The sequence below is a fragment of the Phaethon aethereus genome, assembly GCF_964289735.1.
Source record: "Phaethon aethereus genome assembly, chromosome: 3".
Classification (NCBI taxonomy): Eukaryota; Metazoa; Chordata; class Aves; order Phaethontiformes; family Phaethontidae; genus Phaethon; species Phaethon aethereus.
In genome coordinates, this window is record NC_138576.1 from 10,705,214 (window position 1) to 10,728,415 (window position 23,202).

At 39.4% G+C, this 23,202-nt stretch overlaps 1 protein-coding gene across 1 annotated transcript in view; it reads left to right on the forward strand.

The window, feature by feature from the left end:
- Window positions 1-23,202, forward strand: part of LDAH (lipid droplet associated hydrolase) — a gene marked incomplete at its 3' end in the record, with an annotated part of 114,949 nt that overhangs the window by 17,491 nt on the left and 74,256 nt on the right. Inside the window, exon 2 of the mRNA XM_081997077.1 lies at window positions 3,194-3,328. Coding sequence (XP_081853203.1) covers window positions 3,194-3,328 — 135 coding nt within the window. The remainder of the gene's footprint in view (window positions 1-3,193; window positions 3,329-23,202) is intronic.

Here is a 23,202-nt window from a genome sequence, read left to right on the forward strand (position 1 = left end):
TGAACAATATTTCAACCACAGGAGATGATCCCAAAATACTGTTGATCACAGAATGCTGTGCATGTCAAGCCCCAGTTATTTTCATTAACTGTTACAGTAACTGTTGTATGAAAAAAAATCTTTATCCGTTCAGGTTTTTTGTTTGCTCCCCTTAAAGTATTTTGACAGATAGCAGCTAAAGTAAAAACATACAAAATGACTGAATTTGCAGAGATGTGATTTTGAGCAATATTGGGAGATAAACGCTCTCCACTTAGGAGATGTGAGCTTTCAAGAGCAGGGACTATTAATCTGCATTTACTTAAGTCAGTGCAAATGTGGAATAACTCCACTGAAGTTGAAAGTTTAATAAAGAATACATTTATAGCTGCTTTATATGTGGTAATTTCTCTATAGAAATCTTTGCTGTTAAAATCTTTGTTGCTTTTCCTTTCCATTTGTGCCAAGGGTTCTCATTCATACCCTTTCAAGGCATTTTAAAGTAGCAGTAGCAGTTCTAACAGTTGACCCCTCAGAATGTCTTTTACCATGAGCAGAGGCTTACGAAGAGTGGGGAAAGGGAATTTCCTTTTCATTTATGGATCTTCTCTTCTACCTGCCGAAAATACAGACCCCATTTACCAGATGATAAAAATCCCTTTTCCCTCAAAAAAGTATTAGAGTGCCTTCAGCTTTGTATAATATTTGATACAAAGCCTCACTGCAAGCAGTTCTTACTTCACTGCTCTTCAGCTGATGACTGAATCCTGGTTCACCTGGCTGATGATGGGAAAGAGCACCAAAATGTGGAAGACAGCTGTTGCCATTCTTCCCCTTTCCTTGTTTGGCCTTGTTAGAGAAGAGTATTAATTGAAACTGGTATTTTGAAAACTGTAAAGAAAAAAGGCTGGATTTGAGGTTAACTGTGTGATTCCTTAATCTCAGAATGACCATTTGTACTCCAAATGATACACTTTATTTTGGATTGCTGCTACTTTCATCTTCAACCTTGCTGAAAGACAGATTTCCTTTTCCTTTCCATCAATCCAAGGAGCTTGACAGATGATATCTAGACTTGATTTTATTGTCTCTGGGGCCCTGTATATGATATATTTTTGATGTATGAAAATGAAAAAAAAAAAATGAAAATGGGTTTGGGGTGTGGGAGAGTTTGAAACATACAGCCATGTACAGTTGTATGGATGTGGGACTCCTGCGAATTTTAAATTGTTTTTCTGGAAATCAGTTTGCAAGAATGTGATCATGCATTTTTGAGTTTGTATATACAACAGCTTTTTTTTTTCCTTCATTCTCCTTACAAAGAGATGCTTAGAAACATGAATAACTGATACTGTTCTCTTTTTTAATTATTCTTTTCCAAATCCATGTACTTCAGTAGAAATAACATTGTTTTAAGATCAGGAATTTTATTACAGTCTGAAAACCATCAGATACACCTTTTACATACAAGTGAGGAATGAAGCATGTGCAACGTTACCTAGAGTGGAAGGCTGCTGTATTCTGCCCATGTATCGTCACTGGTGTGAGCAGTGGCATCAGCTCCTACACCTGTGTCTGTGCTGGAGGTGGCTTTGGGTGCTTTGGAAGGGCTGGACAGAGGGAATGCCTCTTGGGAGAGCAATGAACTTGCTGTGTGTTACCTGAACTGCTGTTACTGCTACCTGTTAACTGTGTGAGGTTTAGTAAGGCCAAGTGCCAGCTCCTGCACTTCGATCACAACAACCCCATGCAATGCTACAGGCTTGGGGAGGAGTGGCTGGAGAGCTGCCCGGTGGAAAAGGACCTGGGGGTGCTGGTTGACAGCCGGCTGAACATGAGCCAGCAGTGTGCCCAGGTGGCCAAGAAGGCCAACAGCATCCTGGCCTGTATCAGGAATAGTGTGGCCAGCAGGAGCAGGGAAGTGATCGTGCCCCTGTACTCAGCACTGGTGAGGCCGCACCTTGAATACTGTGTTCGGTTTTGGGCCCCTCACTACAAGAAGGATGTTGAGGTGCTGGAGCGTGTCCAGAGAAGGGCAGCGGAGCTGGTGAGGGGTCTGGAGCACAAGTCTTATGAGGAGCGGCTGAGGGAACTGGGGTTGTTCATTCTGGAGAAGAGGAGGCTGAGGGGAGACCTTATTGCTCTCTACAACTGCCTGAAAGGGGGTTGTGGTGAGGTGGGTGTTGGTCTCTTCTCCCAACTAACTAGTGATAGCACGAGAGGAAATGGCCTCAAGTTGTGCCAGGGGAAGTTTAGATTGGATATTAGGAAAAATTTCTTTCCGGAGAGAGTGGTCAGGCATTGGAACAGGCTGTCCAGGGAGGTGGTGGAGTCGCCATCACTGGAAGTATTCAAAAAACGTGTGGACATGGTGCTCTGGGACATGGTTTAGGGGGCATGGTGGTGTTGGGTTAACAGTTGGACTTGATGATCTTGAAGGTCTTTTCCAACCTTAATGATTCTGTGATTCTGTGAAGAGCAAAAGGGTTGAAGTAAAAGAAAACAAAATGAAAATGCTGTCTCTATAGAAAAGGCAGAGTTGGAATATACCTACTTTTTTACCTCCACACACCGTTTCTACAAGTACTGATTTGATTACAGCTCTGACTTCTCTGTCCTCTCAAGAGGTGTGGAAGAGGACAGAGAGAATATGAAGTTGCAAGCATAAAAAATTAATTTAGTCCAATAAGTTTAAAATAAAATCATCCTCTCTGGATCAGTAAAGACCTTCGTATTGTCAGGATACCACGTAACTATTTTGAAGTGGTAACACTGAGATACTCTGGAGGGCAGACATATGGATCAAGTGATACACTCTGTGGTCTTTGTGATTTTTTTTTTTTTTTTTTTAATAAGAACTGGAGTGTCTTTTTATTTACTCAATTTTCATGTGTTTGTAACTTCATGGTATAGATTGGGAAGCTGGTTGACCTTTAATGGAAAAGGAGATTTTTCTCTTGTGTTGGTCTTCAATTTCAGCTTCTGCAAATTCAAAGTAATTCTGTAAAATGCATCTCACGGGTGCTCTTAATGAGTGGAATTAAACCATCTCAATACCATCACAACTGAAACTGGGAAAATAAAAATTGGAAATGTACTAGAGAAAATAAACTAATACATTTCTGTATAATGCTGTTTAGTTTGCTTTGAAGTGGATTGCTTGCTGTTGAAAGGTTAATAGTGACTGTGCTTGTATTGTTTTGGTTTTTGGCAGGTAACCCTGGACTGGCAGGTTATTACAGGACCTTTATACAGGCCTTATATTGTGGACTAAATCAGCAGTATCCCGTGTGGGTTGTGAGCCACGCTGGACATTGTAAACCTCCCAGTGGTATGGAAATGATAGAAGGTACAGTACTGTAACTTGTACATATGAATATTTGTATACCCTCCAATTTTACTAGCAGAACTTGTGCCTATTAAAAACAGCATGACACGGTTTTTAAACGTCTCCATTATATTTCTACAGAACAGTTGTATGAGAAGCGAAGTTACCGACAAAAAGAGTTTTTTTAGGTAAATTAGATTTGCCAGTCAAATAAGTGCTATTAAGAGAATAAGAGAGTTTGCTGATTGCAGTCTTTAGAGACAAGTTATAGAGAAGAAGGTCTAGAATGTGTTTCTGTTGAGAAGAGTAGATTAGAAAAGTACATTTGCTAATGAAATGTCCAATTCAGAGATTGAGTGCTTGAGGAGAGCCTTAGTTATTTCTGAATTTAAAAACAGTTGTACTAAATTAATGACTTTCCAGGAAGCAAGTAAATGGGAGGTACGGGGCATTTGCAGGGTAGAGGTTGCTTGTTTGTTAAAAGTCTTTTGAGGTACAAATCGCCAGCAAGGCATGGTAGCCAACTCTAAGTGGATATTGTTGATGTACAGCGCTGTAAGATGGGGAGAGCCAATAGCGAATCCTGTCCTGAAAGCTGCCTAGTGCCAGAAGACCTCTGGACTTGGTCAAGCTGCAGTGATGTAGCAGTAAATCAGTATGATTCCTTAGGACTAAAACGTCCAGCGACGTGAAACAACCTGAAAATTTTGAGGAAGAAACTGGTTTAGCTGTTTAGCATAACTTTCCCTCACTAAGTTTTGCACCTGAGCTTTTTATTGGTTTATGTAATCTCAGGTTTGAAACTGAAATATGAAACCTGTATTTCTTTGGTAAAATTCCTGCCAGTCATTGTGTTCAAGTGTCAAGCTACCAAATGCTATGCTTTTTCCCAATAGGTGAGAAATCCCTAGACTTATAATTTCTGGTACAGTGTTAGCCATGGAATAGAGGTACAAGTCTGGCAACTGAATGGAGCTGAGCTGATTGCAGAGAACATTTGTAGGTCTGATAACCTGCCCTGGGATCACATCTGTAAATATGCATTTAGTGAAAAGAGCCTTTGATGGTGAGATGTGTTTGGTGGCTTGAGATGGCTGAGCTACTTGAAATGGAGAGCTTTTTAGATGGACCCAACAGGGATGTTGTACAACTGTCCTACTTCCACTGTGACAGCCCCTGTGCTGCTAAGGAGAATGTAAATCTGGGGGAAGGAGAGCATCCAGTAGGAAAGAGGGAGCTGATATCTAAGATGAAACAAAATCTCCAGCTGACTTCACCGTGTCCCTTTTGCACTGAAAATGATCCCGTGAGAGAGGGGATTTTCAAGGATGTGGTAGCTTGTTAGCATGGACAGGTCAGAAGTGAAGTACCAAAAGGATTGGTGCTGTGTCAAGTTTTATTCAATTCATTCTGCAGGTCGTGGGTGAATATGAGTAAACAGTGAAATTTCTCAGTTTCTGGATGGTACTTTATAGCTTTTAATTACTGGGAAGCTATTAGATGTCAGGGAACTACAGAACTATCTTACAAAATGTAACTAGTGGGCAAAAAGATGGTAGATGAGTGCCAGGATAGATAAATATGAGTTAAAGCATCTGACAAAAAAAAAAAAATCTCCTTTAACTGTGCCTGGACGATCCTGAACTTGGAATTCATTTGTAAAACTCAGGAAGGATACTGGCATCGTCACGTAGAGTTCTCTAATATCATCTCTCATTGCACAGCAGCAGACAAAATTTAAGTCAAATAAACATTGGACATAACCAGTTACAGTGAAGGCAGGAGGCATTGGTTTTTTACTGTATGTAACTATACTGGACCTGCATCTTGAATATTAGAGCGCAGTTCTGATGGGCATCACAAGGACAACATTTCAAGAGTGAAGTTGGTGAGTGTATGGAGAAAGGCAACTAAAACAACTGGGAGGAAGCAGCTTCCTTGTTAAGAGAAATTAAATGGCTCTTTGTTTTAGGGAGCAGAATGCTTCTCAGGAACATGACTAGTGTTTTCAAAATCATGACAGTAAATAAGGTAAATGAAGAATAAAATATACCAGATTCAGTAATGGAACTAATGGTCACTTAGTAGTACTAGCTGGTTTAACACAGACAAAAGCAAGTATTTATTTATGTGACAGGTAAAAAATTTAGGGAACTAGCAGCCCAAGAACTATACTGTGGGCAAATTATATTAGCAGACTTAGAGTGATAAATTAACCTAATGGACAACTGGTCCATAAGCAGCTGCTGAAAAAGACAGGTTCTTTGTTGTGCAGATATGCTGCGGTCCTTGCGTTGGAGACTGAGGTCCTTGCTTTGGACACTGACCTTCTCCAGACTCCTGTGCTGCTCCTGGTCCCAGTGCTATCTTGTGTCAGGGTTGTGAGCCTGAGAGATTCACCACAAGGGGAAGGGATGCAGAACGTGGCCAGGCTTGGTTTCTCTCACTAAATACCATCTATTCTTGCCACTGCTGAGCTTGTGGGATTCACTTACCTGACCCAAGAAGGTGTTTTGTGTGTTCTCAGTATCATGTGCCAGGATCTGTACTTACTAGTGCGCTTACTGTAGCACCATGGAACTAAAAAAAAACATAGAAAGCCACTGATAGATAGTTCAAAAAATAATGAAAAGACATTTATGAGATTTTTTTTTTTAGCTATTTTATTAGGAGCATAGGAGGAGGAAGCTCACGTCCTGTCATTAGTATACATTTTGACTGTATTCTAGAATATTCCATAGGGAGACTTTTTCAAACTAGTCTTCTAAGGGAACCCTGAAAAGTTTAGTGACAATATTTAGTGAAATAATGATGTTACTACAGTTGCCATGTGTAATATGCTGCGCTTTGCAATAGCTTTGAATATAATGAAAAAAATATGGTTCATTTGATACAAATTCAAGGGAAGGCACAGAGTGGCTAGAAGGCCTTATATTTTGCCATTTTATGACAATGTAGTGTGCCTGCAGTGGGAGAAGAGATTTGGGATAATTCATAGAGTTGTAGAATCTTTGGGTTGAAAGGGACCTTATAAGGTCATCTAGTCCAACCCCCCTGCAGTGAGCAGGGACATCTTAAAGTAGACCAGGTTGCTCAGAACCCCATCCAACCTGACCTGGAATGTTTCCAGGGATGGGGCATCTACCACCTCTCTGGGCACCCTGGGCCAGTGTTCTACCACCCTCATTATGAACAATTTCTTCCTTCTATCTAGTCTAATCTGGCCTCTTTTAGTTTAAGACCCCTTGTCCTGTTGCAACAGGCCCTGCTCACAAGTCTGTCCCCATCTTTCTTCTAAGCCCCCTTCAAGTGCTGAAAGGCTGCAATAAGGTCTCCCTGGAGCCTTCTCTTCTCCAAGCTGAACAACCCCTTTCTCAGCCTGTCCTCACAGCAGAGCTGTTCCATCACTCTGATCATTGTTGTGGCCTCATCTGGACCTGCTCCAACAGGTCCACATCTTTCCTGTGCTGAGGACTCCAGAGCTGGACGCAGTTACTGCAGGTGGGGTCTCACCAGAGTGGAGTAGAGGGGCAGGATCACCTCCCTCGACCTGCTGGCCACGCTGCTTTGGATGCAGCCCAGGATACAGTTGGCCTTCTGGGCTACAAGTGCACATTGCCAGCTCACGTCCAGCTTTTCATCCACCAACACCCACAAGTCCTTTTCAGCAGGGCTGCTCTCTATCCCTCCATCCCCCAGCCTGTACTGATAACAGGGCTTGCCCGGACCCAAGTGTAGGACCCTGCACTTGGCCTTATTGAACCTAATGAGGTTCACATGGACCCATTCCTTGACCTTGTCCAGGTCCCTCTGGATGGCATCCTGTTCCTCAGGCATGTCAACTGCACCACTCAGCTTGGTGTCATCTGCAAACTTGCCGATGGTGCACTCGATCCCAACTGTCTCTGTCACTGATGAAGGTGTTAAAGAGTACTGGTCCCGGAGGGACAACCACTCGTCCCTGATCTCCATCTGGACATTGAGCAGTTGACTACTACCCTCTGACCATCCAACCAGTTCCTCATCTACCCAACAGTCCACCCATCAAATCCATCTCTCTCCAATTTATAGGGAAGGATGTTGTGGGGGACCATTTCAAACACCTTACAGAAGTCCAGATACCTGACATCAGTAACTCTTCCCTTGTCCACTGATGTGGTCACTCCATCATAGAAGGCCACTAGGTTGGTCAGGCAGGACTTGCCTTTGGTGAAGCCATGCTGGCTCTCCCAAATCACCTCCCTGTCCTCCTTTTAGATATTAGAAGCTGATTTGCTTTTATTTATTTATTTATTTATTTATTGTAAAAAATATAATTGTTAGGAATTGACTGTAAAGGTGTGATCAAAACCACTAGACCAAAAATTGAGCATCTTTGTGATTTCCCAGGTGAAAGACTGAATGGAGTCATGGACTCATTGCTCATTTTGTGCTCCTGCTCTTGCATTTCACAGGAGTTCTTAAGTGACATTTTGTGTCACTAAAGCAAAAACCCCACAACCCAAAGGACCAACAGAAGCACAAGTGTAGGAACAGACAAATCTGTTCTCTGCAGCAGTTTGTTGCCTTCTAGGTTCTGGATTTCTCAGTCAAAGTTCCTGTATCAAGGACCACTATGTAGGATTGAGAAAACCATGTCAATTATTAATATGCTGTACAAAACCAGAAAAAAAGGGGATATTTTGGCAAAGAACTGGGCATGAAACTGTTACTGTAAAAATTCCATGTATTCCTTCATGCTTCTGATAGGCATTTCATAATGCTTCATTTGAAATAGCCTCATGCAAATCCTCTGAGGAAGTTCAGTATTTCTTTGTAAGAAGGATGAGGGCATAAATTGACAAAGACAACATTTGAATCTCTGACACCATTGATTCTTGAAGTTTTTCAGATTGGAATCTAGCAAATAAAAAATGAAAAATAAATGGGGGTGGTAGAAGCTACTAGGAAAGAAGAATTCATGCTGATGCATTTAGAACAGTGGTCTACAAACCTTTTGGATCATACACTCCTATCAGTAAAAAATTTCCATCAAAAAAAAAATTATATGAGCACATACCCCCTATATATTTTTTAATATTTTAAAATGTTATATACATGTACTACTGCTTTTGTATTATTTTCTTCCTGCACCCCACATTGGAAACCACTGATTTAGAGTGTTCTAACATTTAAATAGTACACTTAACATATAAGTGATGCTGCCTGTAAAGTAATAAAGGGTTTAAAATGAAACAAACTCTGTTGGAAAAATATGCCTTGTTATATTTAGATCAAGTAGATTTTGAAAGTATCAGAAAGACTAAAGCAAGTTTTCCAACAGCAGCAATCAATCACAGACTACTTCCTAATTTTTTTGAAGCATGTCACATAATTATTTGAAAACCAAGCAAAGCTATGCCCTTCACTTTTATTTCTGTCTGATATCCTTCTATTCACAGAGCTCCTGCAAGCTGTGCTCCAGAGAGATACACAGCATTAATTGAACAGTTCACTGCTGTAATTCTGCTCCTACCAATCAATCCAGTGTGCAAAAAGATTTGAAAGTTATTTTTACTCAGTGAATGCAATTAAAAAAGCTATGTCTCCATTTCATCTTCCTTATAGTCCTCCTCAGCTTTCCAAAAGGCGGTTGTTTTCAACACTGCGGTGACTGTAAAATGGGCCAACATCAATCCTCAGGTATAGGCAAAATTGCAAAAAAGAGAGCAGCTTTCTTGTTCTTAGTCATTTTGTTTAAAACTGGCATAATCTGTATAGGCTTTATAATGTTCATATAATTTTAAAAGTGTTGCTTTTTTCTTTTTCAGTGCCTGATATTGAGACTTTGACTTGTAGTTTTCCTAATGATTAAAATGTTCATGGCTCTTGAACAGATGCTAGCTAGGAACAGGTTCTTTTATAATACCGAAACCCCTGCCTACTTACGGACTGTTTACCATGCCGAGTATGTGATGACTGTAAGTCTTTTTAAGGTGCAGGTATTTGCACATCATTTGGTTAATTTCTGCTTTATAAAGACATGTTTATAAGAAAGGAAAAATATATACAAATAGATCATGATTAAGGTATGGCAAAATTTTCCTTAAAAGTAAAAATATTAGGCAGGTATACCCACAATTGATTTACCTTTTTAAGTTCTGGAGCTTCTTTTACTGTGTCACTCCATTGAAAAATTTGCATTACACTTCTTTTGAGATTTCTGACCTCATAAAATATTCTCCTACGTCTAACCAAGTAACTTATTAGATGTCATGAGGGTTTATTTAAAGTGCAAGTTATTGTTTCCCATATGAATGTGTTAGAAGTCACTATAGCTCATTGCACTTGCTGCCAAAACAGAGGCAACTGCCTGAAGGCTAGTATCTGTAAGGTAATACTTTCCTAGGGATCAGATGGGTGGTGTTTTGACTTAGTTGCAAAACTAAAGGCAGGTCATGTTTTCATGGCATATGGTCATCATTGAATGTTTCGTTTTACAGGTAGTGAAATAAGAAGATAATAAATTGTGTTGTGTTACTCTTAATGTTACTCTTAAATACGTTGTAAACGTCTTGATTTAAAAAAAAGGGTAAAACTGGAAAATAAGATTTAAAATATTCCGTATTTATTCTCTAATTATTATGTCAAAAAAGTCAGTATAGCTATTCAGCTTGTGTGGGTGGGCATTATAATACCTTATGAATTGTGGAGTCTGAAGGTCTATACTTTATATGACAAAATCCAGTTGAGTAGAAATGCTTGAGTACTGCAGAAGGACTAAAGACCCGTGTTTAGGAGTAACTCCTCATGTGGCAATGACCAGTAGCCAGTTGGAAGCTTTTCAACAGCCTTTCAACTTCTTTTGCTAGGAAACAAACTGCTAGTTAAAACTAATACATATCAATGAACAAATCCTGAAATTATTAATTGCTAATTTTATATGCATTGCTAATTCGAGTGCTGTATTGTGAATATACCACTTTAAAATAAGGACTAAAAGACTCAAGCTCGCCCAAAATTTCTTTAAAAGTGTGGCAAATGGGAGATTAGATAGGAAACCCTTGACACTCAGTGCCTCTAACACATCCCTCACCCCCGTTTTTTAGCACCCTGGTTGGCTTTTGCCATTAAAAGCTGTATAGACAGCAGGTGACATAGATAGCCATGTCTTAAAATGGTCTAATTCTGTGGACATCTGCTGTGGTTTGATAAGAAATACAACATCTCAGACAGAAAAAGGAATAGAAGAACACAGGTTTGGTTTTGTTTCTCCTCGGGACTGGCAGGATACTTTTCTTTGTAATGAAGGAAGATTGAGAAGTAAAGAGAAATTAAATCAGAATTAAATGATTTATTGATTTTTGGTAATATTCTATGTATGCCAGATGCGATAGAAATATGAATTAGTATGATTCATATCTTAATTGATTAAAGAGACACAGTTGATGCACTGACATATCATATACCTAATAAATGGCTAGTCATCAGTCATGTCTTAATGATACAATATTTAGTCACATGATAAATTATATTAAAGATCTATCTCTAGAACTTTCTAAACTGTAGAGATGAGTATTGAGCTATACACAATCATAATACAAATACTTCTAATTGTTTATCCTTTGGAACAGATTGTCTACTGAATTTTCTGTTGGTTTTTTTCTGAATCAGTATTAGGTAGCCTTTGAATGAAAGGGAAGTTTTCATGACATCTGTAGTAGCCAAGTTACAAGATAGAATGCTATGTAAAACGTTTGATCGTTTATGTCCCATGGACTGTAGAAGATAATAGTGTGTCCTTACAATCTGATACTATCCTGCGTTCCTTTTCCTCAATAAAAAGAGGTAGGTAATGATTGATTTATAGTCCATCAAAAGAGTGTTTCCATTGCTTTTTCTTTATGCAGTGAGAATAAGGTCTTCAGACCATTTTGAAACTGTATTACATCCGTAAAAAGCAGTATGCAAAAAACCCAGAAATGGTAGAGGGATAATGAATTATCTATGAAGACATTGATTGTGATCACAAATTGCTAATATACCATCAGTGAAAGTTTTGAAGCTAAATGTAGTTTGGTTTAAAAAAAATATTGTGTTACAGGAAAATTTGGAAGCCATGTGCCACTTGAATTTATTTGATATATTGCTTCTTAGCTGTTGTTACAATTCATCTGAATAGAGTTCGCTTTTCCAGCCTTCTGATGAAACTGCAGAATTGACTATGAGTGAGATTCTGCCTCTAGCTAAAGTGCTATAAATCTACAAAAAAAATTACTGAAATCATTTGGTGTAAACCTAAAATAGTAGCCTGGGCAAGACAAGGAGCATGGTGTGCTATAATAAGAGGGTTGTGAGTTATTCAGGATAGTGATTCTCAAACTGTGGTCTGTGGGCCACTAGTGGTTCCCAGGACACTTGCTTGTGGTCCAGGAAGAGCTGGCTGATCAGATGGACTTAGCTCTCTCACTGGTTTCCACTTGCTAAGCAGAATTAATTGTAGCTAAGAATACTTTTCCAATAACACTTTTTTTGTGTAAGCATTTGCTGCAGTGCCTTTAGAGATGTTGTGCCACCATGAATGTGTGGTCGTGGCGAGGAGTGGGATTGTGGTCTGCACTGCTGCAAACAGGAGAGGAGGAGATCATGAAAGTTAGGTGTTCCAAAAACTGGGCTCCTAAAAATACGGACTCATCCTTAGCTAACAGTCTTTGTCCTTCTTGTTGTGTATAACCCCAAAGGAGAGAAGTTACACAAAGGCACAGGGAGTCAGTATGCATTTGCTAATTTTAGCTGGCTTGTGACTCTCATTTATTTTAAGTAGTATGGATGTTTTTAATGATTGCTGATGTTGGAGAATACCTACGCTGCTGAATCAGGTGAAGCAGAGCTACTGACATTCCGTTCGGTCTGTACAAAACCACCTCAGAGTTCCTGACTGAAGTGCTTAGAGGGTTTTTGACCAGCAAATCCTTATCTGGGCTTCAGCACCGTTCAGTTTGATATCAAACAGCAGTAGTAATGGTAAGTATCCAGCCACATTCAGGTACACAGGATAGCCGTCTTTAAAAGGCATTTGCATCTTGTATTACATAAGTAGGGAGAGAAAAGCAGAAGAAAGGCAGCTGAGCTGGCATCTCGCATGCTTCAAGCCTATGTGTACATTTAATTCACATTACACACATTTAATTCACATTAATTTGTATCTCGACAATATTTTCTATGTCCTAGGCATATAAATTAAAATACCTGAGAGTCATTTAAAGATGGATTATCTTTAACATAACTTCTTTACAGGATTAGTCAGTTCTGTTTAAATCTTAGACCCAGAGAACTCTGTAGTCATGTTTGTGTCCCTGAACACATAACACTGCTTAATTTTAATGCAGAATTATATGGCAAGGTGTCTCCCAGTCTAGTGGTATCACACTGTAGATACATGAAAAAGAACTAAGTTGTAAGCATACCATCCAGGTAGAATTAAGCTAGTTTCATATAAAAGGGTCAATTTTTTTTTAATGTATAGAGAGGAGAAGCTTCCTGTTTATGAAGCTGGCCTTGGCACTGATTAATCATGTTGAGCTCTTCATATGGTATTCGTCAACAGCGAGGGATCCGGCATCGGGGTGTGCACAGAGGAACTGGTTCTTTCCCCAGGATGGGACAGGAACCATCAGCTCAGTGCAGTGCAGTCCTGCTGCCCCTCCTGACAGAGGAATTGCTGCTGCCCAGAAACCTTATTCCTGCCTCGCCTTTGGAAAAGGCAGCTTAAGGGAGGAAGTGTGTGTACATATGTAAAAGTTATTATGAGGCATTTAAATGCTGAGGTTTTTGTCTCTGCCTGGTAAGATCTGGATTTTACTGTATGGTTTTAGTGCTAGGTGTCTATTTTAAGGAAACAAATGATCATTTCATGCTATGAACCAACTGGAATGTTTTAAATCTAAATGCGTGAAAGGTAAGCAGCCCTAGGGATGCTGCAGTACTCCGTTTACTGTAACACTTCTTCCCTTTGAGCCACATTCAGTTAATTATTCATAGAGGTCCCATAATCATGCCCATAATTATGCAAATAGATCCTTTGAGTGAAATCTTGGCATTTGGCATTGACTTTATCTGTTCTGCTTAATTTTAAGCATGTGTTTAAAAACCTTGTTCCATTCAAAATCAAAACTAAGAAAACAAAATTTTGCCATATGTGAAGTATTTCTAAGTTACTCTGTTGTTTTCTTTTCTGGCCAACCAAAACGATAACAATTGTAACAGTTCATAGCCTCATACCTTAACAGCCATGTATTTATTTGTAATGATCACTTAAACACTGTTAGCTGATTCTGGTACCACTTAATCCATAGCTCTATATTCCATTGACTTTGATGGAGTAGCGACCAATTACTGCTAGTGTTACTAAGATGAGGACTTTGTCTTTACTTCATTATAGCTATATGAAAAATAGGTTCTCTGTTTTCTCTATTTCTTTCAAGGCTTTCCACTGAGTCTATCAACATAATACCTGTAGGCTTATTATTAAAAAAATATCCATGAATAGCTTTCTAATCCACTCTAGTAGCTTATTCAGCTAATTCCCTTGTTAAAAGAACCTGAATTTTTCATCCATATCTTCAAATCAGGTTAATGTAATTCTGTTTTTAAAGATGTGTTTTAAAGTAACAACTTTTGAAACCTGATACAGTCTTCTGGATCCTTATCCAGAAAACAAGACTTTTTAAAAAAAATTGACATTCATCCATTGGAGAGTATAATGTCTTTACTGCATTCCAGGAAACTTTGGATGTAGGTTTTGAGACTGTTTATGGATCATTTTCCGCCTTTCACCCCATGACATAGGTATGTTCTCCAGCTGATACCATCACTTCTAATTAGATGCAGATGGCTGTTAGTGGGGGGAAAAACAGTGTTCAAGAATGTGAACCCTATGAAAAGGTAACATTTATATCTTTTGGTGTCTTGACTTTAGAAGGCATGTCGCAGTTCACCGAGATGAGCAGTACTGTGATGTTTCAGAGTAACTCATTTAAATGTTTACCATACTATCGTAGGGAAAGTAAAAAGTAAAATGATTTAATAAACAAAATAGTGAGATGATTCAGATTTTTTTTTTCCCCCAGGGAAAATGCTTAGGAATCTTCTAATCAAAGTCAGTTTGAAAGGTACATTTACATCTGCTAACAGAACGGGAATGGACTATCCCCACAGCAGAGAATAATCCCTTCTGTCCGAAGGTGTAATGGGTCTGGGTTTGTTTTGACAGTTGGATCAAAAAGTTTACCTGTAGGAAGAAAACTGACCAATACTTTTATTTATTACTAATAAATTGTACTTTATGATTTAAGCCTTAGCTTTAATTCTGATGCCCACAAAGGTTGCAACAAATGATGCAGATCTTGATGGGATCAATCCAGTGTTTAGCAGTGGTTTTATTTTTAAATCGCAGTAATCTATAGTTGTAAAGACTGAGGAACCATCAGCAGTGCACAACAGAATTCCAGATTCTGAAAGTAATCAGGGTTGGAACATGGAGTCTTTCTGTTTGTTTTGGTTTTAGGCGTTTCTCTTTCTTTAAGGACCAATGTTGGCATTTCAGGAAAGAGCAGGAAACTGTAAGGCAGACTATGCAGGAAGAAGTAACTGCAGATGGTCTCATTCTTAGATCATCAGCTTCACTAATGAATTATTCTTACCTTTCGTGCACCTACTGAAATCTCTCAGCAAGATCTGAGTAAGGGCTGTGTGCTTCCAGAAATGGCAAAGGACAAAATGATACAGTACTGTGGACTCAGGCTGAATGAGGGGGTCTCATCGCTGCTTGCTGGATGAAGGAGTTTTTCTTTTTTCCTCCATTTGATACTGCATGGGCCTATTCTTTTTCTTTAAGCTAGACGTATTCTTATCTTTCTAAAGGTTGAATTTTACATTTTGTGCATTAATACATTTATCAAAACAATCTAATTTACTACAGCTATCATATTACTGGTGTGGTCAGGTGACTACGTTGCCAAATTAATCCCCATTAGGTTAGATGTTATAGTAGACTGCTAAAATTCTCTGGGATTGCCATTGCAGTGTCATTTTTTTCAGAACAAAGCTGTGGTTTCCAATCTATTACCACCGAGTCTTTGCTGTCAGAGACTCCACTGACTTCTGTACTAGTATTTACATGATTTGGAGGAAGACATTTTGTCTTGCAATTAATCATCAAGAGACCCATTTCAGTATTTCTGAATGCAGTTTAGTATGTATTGAACTCTACATGATCATATTTGGATCTGTCTGTGTCTAGAGCGCAGGTCAAATTCAGTTGCTGTCTTTTTATGTATATTATACTGTAAAGCCGCAGGCAGTTTCAAAGACTTTGTAATGAGCTGTGGCTTTGACGTCTGCTAATGTAAATGAATGGGAAAATCAGCCTTTGCCCGACTGTGACCCTGGTACTGCTTGTGGGTCACAGCTGGATTGGTTTGCTTTCTGTGTAGTGCATCTCACCTGTGTAAAAATGAAGAAGAAAAAAAAAAATCCCTTATGCATCTGTAGTGACAGATCAGCTTTGTAGCAGTGGCATTTTAGTCTCTATTTCAGCTGTAACACAAAACTGCAAGAAAAATAAAGCCATCGCAGTGTCTCTGACATGTTGCCATACTTGCTGTGCTAGGCAGTTCAGCTGGGTGACTAGGAATGAAACTTTCAGAGTTTTCTTCAGGAAGGTTAAAAAGGAAACTGCTATCTTGGTAATAGGGAATAAATCTGGCAATTAATTTTTAAATAGTGTAACAGAACACTGGAGAAGAGAAGATATAAGTCATAATTTAATGTGGTCAATTTGACAAAAATATGGTTCTTCCCCAAAGATCTACTATATGCACTATACAGCACATGCAGATGGTTATTTAAAGCATCAGGAACTGATAAAGAAACCTACTATATTTAAAGAAAGTACAGGGTGAAATTCGATTTCCTCTCCTCAGTTTTGCCATTGTTTTTGATAAATTCAGGCTTTTACATACGCTGTTCTGTCCAATTCTCTTTTGCCTTATGCTGTGCAAAGTAATGAAAGACGGGGTCTGGAGTGCTCCTCGATCAAAATCGTGTCCTTCTCCAACGATGGCAGAAAGCGTAACTCAGCGGAGAGTGTCAGACCGGAGAACTAGATTCTCCTGACTGCTGAATTTACTTCCCGTCGTGTCAGCCAGCAGCAGACCCCCTGTTGCTCTGGTGTCCAGTGGGAGTCAATGCCGGGGGTCACTGAGCTACAGCTGGTTCCCTTTGCTGTCAGCTCTCCTTGTGCTAAGAGGAGCCCAAACAGGGACTTACGAGGCTTTTCAAGACAGGTAGAGAGTAGAAGCATTGATTGAGTGCTGGGAGGTAGCACTGCATTGCAAAATATTTTGCCTATGGTTTGTGCTACAGCCCACAGCGCTGGTAGCACGGGGTCACATTCTCAGCTGGAATAAACTGACATAGCCCTTCGCAGTCAGCAGTGTGGCACCAGCGTACAGCATCAGGGCATTTAACATAATAATTTTGAAAACTTGTTATAATCCATCAATTTTGAAGGATACAGATGAAAGATGGAAAAATGTTGTGTTTGCCTAAGTGGGTCATTCACTCCTTAAAATAAAAAGGATGCTAGACAGTATTGTTAAATAATTTGGAACAGTTTATGGCAGGTGGTTATTCTAGATACTAAATTTAACATTTCCATGGACAAATTAAGATAGAAAACCTACACTTTCCTTTACACTTCTATTAAAATACTATCATCCAAGATGGATATACACAGGACTAGAGAAAAAGGACTAAGTTATACTCAATGCCATCCTAATGCCATTATTGTAACTAGTGAAGTAGGAAATGCAGTAGTATGATTTTAGTGTTACTTTAAGAATAGTGTTATTTTAGTATTATTTTGAAGAGTCATAAGTATTTGAACATTTCAGCCTTGGTCTATATCACAGTTCTAAATAAAATTTTGGGATGGATTTTCAAGAGAAATCAGAACTGCCCTAACAAATTAGAAGTTTTAGCTTGGATTCAGTAGAACCATTGAGCGCTTCAGAAAATGTCACCCGTTGATCTGTCTGGTCTCTGTGAAGTACAAATTCTGTATTGTTATTTGTGCTATTGTATATCTGCCCCTCGAGGTATACTGTCAGCTGCTTGCTTTTTCTCCTTTCCCCCTCTTAGCACTGTTGTGTGCTCCTTTTCATGTTCACTTACTTTTAAAATAATTCTTTTTATTCCCTGTCTGTGGAATAACATGGGTTGTCTTCCTTGGCCAGCTGTCATACTTTGCTCCAAACTTCGGCTCTCCCTTGTTTGCTCTCAGCCCCTTTTTCTGTTTGTATCTGTTTAAACTTCCCAAAGTTTTGAAGTGCTGTTTTCAATAGGTGTGACTGTTAGACTTGCCTACTGCAGCATAGCACCTCATTTATCATACACCAACTGAATCAATTCCTGTGAAAGGGATATTCATCCATTTTTGTTCCCTTCAACACTTACATGATTGCCACCATCCTTTCTTTATATCCTATACTACATCTACCCAGTCATGGTGATGTGCAGAACATCATTATTTTGTTTTTCTTCCATTGTTAAACTGTACAAACGCAAGTTGTTGTTAAAGTATGCTATTTACTGAAGTTGCTTTTAGTCGCTTCATTCAATAGGAAAGTTCTATGCCTCAGTTTCAAGACTGAATTTTCCGCATGTTAAATTGGAAGATGTTAGATCTGGCCAAACATAAAATGATCTTGATACTAATGCGCTTTTCAGTAAAGAATTACCTTAGGGAACAATGTACTCTCTGCGCATTATTCCTGGAGAAACTCGTACGTCACATGCCTCAAGCTGGTGGTGCAAGATAATTCAAATACCAGTGAAGCACATTTGCCTTAGCAAAACAGAGTGATACTACTGCAGATCATGTGAAAGGGAAACACACAAGGTAGGCATTTGCAGAACTACCACTTGCTAGTCAGGCAAAGCAAGGAAAAACACACTTTTTGGAGAGTGAAAGTGCATTTGGAGGGGTCATAAACTGATTTTTGCAACCTAGCCTTTTTTTGAGGCGTAAGCTGAGCAAATCCGCAAGGTAATGGAAATTGCAAGATTTTCTCTGTGTTGCTTGGACAGACGTTATTGGTACAATCATCCCATCTGGAGGCTCAGACTGAATGTGGAGCCCTTTCAGCTAGAAGTGCACACCTTGGTGCACACTTTTTCCTGAAGGTCTTGTTATTGACTTCATTTGTTCAACCAACAGATCTTCAAGTAGAATAACAGAATCATTTAGGTTGGAAAAGACCCTTACGATCATCAAGTCCAACTGTTAACCTAATAATACCAAGTCCACCATTAAACCATGTCCCTAAGTGCCATGTCTGCATGTCTTTTAACTACGTCCAGGGATGGTGGCTTAACCATGGGCAGCCTGTTCCAGTGCTTTGATAGCCCTTTTGGTAAAGAATTTTTATCTCGTATCCAATCTAAACCTCCCCTGGCACAACTTGAGACCATTTCCTTTCATCCTGTCACTTGCTACTTGGGAAAAAAGATCGATACCCACCTCGCTACAACCTCCTTTCAGGTATTTGTAGAGTACATGAGCTCTGCTTCCTCTCATTGTTTATGAAGTCTCTGCCAACGTAAGGCGACTTCATTGCTTTCTTCCTAATCCCTCTTTTTATCTTATTTTTTCCTGCAATGCCAGAGAGATGTGCTTCACCTGGTATAAGAAGGCTGAGCCCGGTTGTGTTGACAACTGCTGTGGTGGCTTGTCTTTGCTGTGGAGTTACTCTGAAATGCCCAGAGACCTCAGCACCCTGGGAAGAGTAACGTGTTCAGGGCTTTCCACGACACTGGTATTACTGGTTTTGTTTGGGACCTGTTTGCTTGTATGTAATCCTAACCATTTTAGGCTATGTTCAGTGATTATTCCTTAATAAACTGTGGTAGAGCTGATTCATTTGGGGATTACTGCAAGAGGGGAGAATTGCTGGAAGATTTTGAAGGGCTGCCAGTACTGAAATTATTTGTTATTTTGCAACTCTAGACGTGCATACCTAGACATTACATGACTTTGAAACTGGGGAAAAAAATGGATGAAGACTACATAAAAGCCTACCTTCTGGTAAAGTAAGAGCATGCCATTGTTTTCTTGTGCTTGGTAGTTACTTGCCTCATAGAGGGTATTCTGCAAAGTAAAATGATGTGCTTAGTGGGATACCTAGTGTGTTGGAATGACCTTACTCAAGTTTTACAACCAACTCAGCTACATGGGCATGGTGTTACAGGTCTCTCTCTTCAAAATAATTAGGTCTGCTGAAAAGCAGTCCTTAATAGTCCAAATAGTGGCTGCCATCAAAGGTGCAGCCTAGAAGTGAAAAAGTATGAGACCAAAAAAGTCACAATGAATTTTATACTTACTCCTATATCAAGATACATCTTACATAGTAGTCAGCCTCAGCAAGGAAGTCCCTTCCAGTTTTGTTTGTGTGGGCAAGTGAAGAAGGGAATTCACAGAGCTTTTCGCTGGGCTTCAGCATGTCCAGAAAACAAGTAATGTAACGTGAACAGCTGGCTTCCCATAGGCTCAGACATCTTTGCTTTTGCTCCTTGAGGTCACTTTACAGTGGAAACATAGATCTGCTCCTATACAGCAATGATTCTCTAACCTCTACCGTGCCAAGTTGTTTTGTTTTATTTTGTTTTACTTTTTTTTAATATAATATTATATTGAAAATTCTTATAAATTACACTTTTTGTAGTTATGCAGTTTACTGACTGTAAAATGCAGTCATTCAAATACAGAAAAATTTCCATCTATGATAGGTAAAACACCCATATTAGATTTGCTTTATGCATGCTAAAGTGATTCTGGAGGAATAGATTGGTGTACAACTGCATGATAAAACACTGCTTAATAGTGTTTGCCCTGCCAAAATTGGAGATGACAAACAGAATTCTGCTTCAAAGTTTGTAATGTTATCTCATCATACCTTGGTAATACTTACCCTAATCAGAGGGAAGCAAGACAGGGAATACAAAAGAAAAACAAGTCTCTCACAGATACCTTAATTTACTAAGTTCAGTGTGCTACTGTATGCTTTTAATAAAAATTTGGGTTTTAGTATTTGTCATGTTTATTAGTTCATTCTGTCAGACTATACTTGTACTAATTTAATTATAATACAGCTTCCTTTGAAAAACAGATTAGGTGTTAAAAAAGTGTCCCAGCAATAGGTATGTAAATGGCAAAGGAAATCAGTAGTTCAATTTGTAAATTAAGGTCTCATTATTTTTTTCATAAAGAAAATAATACATGTGACTACTTCAGTATCGTGAGTAAATGATAATTTATTTGTGGAGGATACCTTTACAAAAAGTAATTACTCCAATAAACACTAATGAGTGGTGTGTTTATCTTAAAAGTTGCATGAACAGTTCCTGAGGGTACTGAGGCCAGGTTAAGGTCTAAGGGTTAATCTAAAACACAATGCTTTAAGACCTGGTTCCTGTGTCAGGAGGAGTTCTTCAGTATTTATTGAACATTCTTTCACGGTTTCCATCCCATTTCACTGGCATTTTATTGCTTGCTGATACAAATTATCCAGGGTTCAATAATCAAATGAAAGATTGAGTGAAGCATTTCGGCTTTAAAGCAGTATATCTTGAAGGGATGTATTTTCTAACACATTTGCCCATACTAGACCCACAAAACTGAAAGCTCAGTTTTTAAGCTTACAGTTCTATTTAAACATTTTCAAATGGCATCATTCAATTGGAAAGAATTACTGTGTTTTGCTATATGAGCAAAAACAATCAAATGATTTTTTTAATTTCCAGAATTAGACTTCTGACTATGAACGCCAGTTTAACAGGTAATCCCTTTAAGTAATTTAGTTGTGGGGTTGCTTTCTGCCTGTCACTGCATGGAGGCAAAGATGAAACTTTGCATGGGTTGGTTGCTCCATCTAAACGGTAGTTACTCAGTCACAACTGCTGCTCCTCCCACCAGTGTTTGTATGTATTTGTAGTGGAATAAGGAGGTGGGGCAAAACTCTAAACCACTTGGCCCTATATGTTGGTTGCACTTACAGTATTTGATGGAGATGCAGTGGACTTAACGTGACCCTGAGCTAGCTCACCTGAACTATTTGGTTGGCTGTACTTCATGCTTTTTGCCTTCCCTTTTCATGCTCTTTGATACAGAATCATAGAATATGTTGGGTTGAAAGGGACCTTATACGGTCATCTAGTCCAACCCCCCTGCAGTGAGCAGGGACATCTTAAAGTAGACCAGGTTGCTCAGAACCCCATCCAACCTGACCTGGAATGTTTCCAGGGATAGGGCACCTACCACCTCTCTGGGCCAGTGTTTCACCACCCTCATTGTGAAAAATTTCTTCCTTATATCTAGTCTAAATCTACTCTCTTTTAGTTTAGAACAGAATCTCCTTTTCCTGTCGCTACAGTCCCTGCTCACAAGTCTGTCCCCATCTTTCTTCTAAGCCCCCTTCAGGTACTGGAAGGCTGCAGTAAGCTGTCCCTGGAGCCTTCTCTTCCCCAGGCTGAACAACCCCAACTCTCTCAGCCTGTCCTCACAGCAGAGCTGTTCCATCCCTTGGATCATTGTTGTGGCCTCCTCTGGACCTGCTCCAACAGGTCCATGTCTTTCCTGTGCTGAGGGCTCCAGAGCTGGATGCAGGACTCCAGGTGGGGTCTCACCAGAGTGGAGTAGAGGGGCAGAATCCCCTCCCCTGACCTGCTGGCCACGCTGCTTTGGATGCAGCCCAGGATGTGGTTGGCCTTCTGGGCTACAAGTGCACATTGCCAGCTCATGTCCAGCTTTTCATCACTATCCTTTCAGTATCTTCTCCCTGTTTGCTTTTCTTCGTTGTGATACTTTCTTGGGATGTTACTGCATTTTCATGTGTTTAAACTTGTTTTTTCTCCTCACTGTTAACATAAGAACATTAAGCAGTATGATGATGTGTCACACAGCTAAAATGAACAGCATCCTCAGAGGAAAAGGTGAATCTTCTTCCAGTCCACTGGTTCTACAGTCTCCAGATGCTTACTTGTCCTTATCCTGTAAAAGGCCTGGTTCTAAAAATTCTTGACCATGAGAGTTCACATGCTAGGTTCATTGGAGTTTGTCCTTAGATACACTGGTATGACCTCCTAGAGTAAATGACCCAGGGAAGAAGAAGATACAGTGCAGATAGGGCGGTGGTTTTTACCTCCCTTTCCTTCATGGCATATAATTACAAGTCACCGTTTTACACACTCCCTTAATTGTTCACGAGTAATTGGAGGTCTTGCATATGAGCAGATCCTGGGACAGACTTTAAAGTCACTTTGTGACAAGGGAGTGAGTGTCTGTATGTACTGAGTTCAAATGTTGTCACCTGTTGTCACCAGGGTAGCTGGGAGTTTGGGTGCACAAGCGTTGCCTTGTCAAATTAGGGAAATACAAAGGCTTGTGGAAGTTATATGCATAAATTTGAGGATGTTGGAAAATCTGGCCTTCAGTATCTTTTCGAATCATCGAGTAAAAAGGAGTCTGTGATTTTTGGAGACTTCTTAATGACTGGCTGAATTTTATGAACCTCCAGTCTAAAGTCTGCTCATATAACTGATATGGGGTTTTTTTCTGCCTAAGAATTTCCCTTGCATACACAGCAGAAAAACAAACAAACACAATTCCCTGTTATTTCCCTGAAAACCAAAGTCCTCTTTCCTAGCAAGATTAACTTGTCGACTAATCTTAGAGCAAACACTTTATTTTAATCTATCATTGTTTTCTGACTGTGGGTTTAGCAGAGGTCAGAAAAAGAGATTCATTAAAGTGATTGCGCATTTGTTTTTCTGAAAGCACGTCAGAAGATTAATTCTTT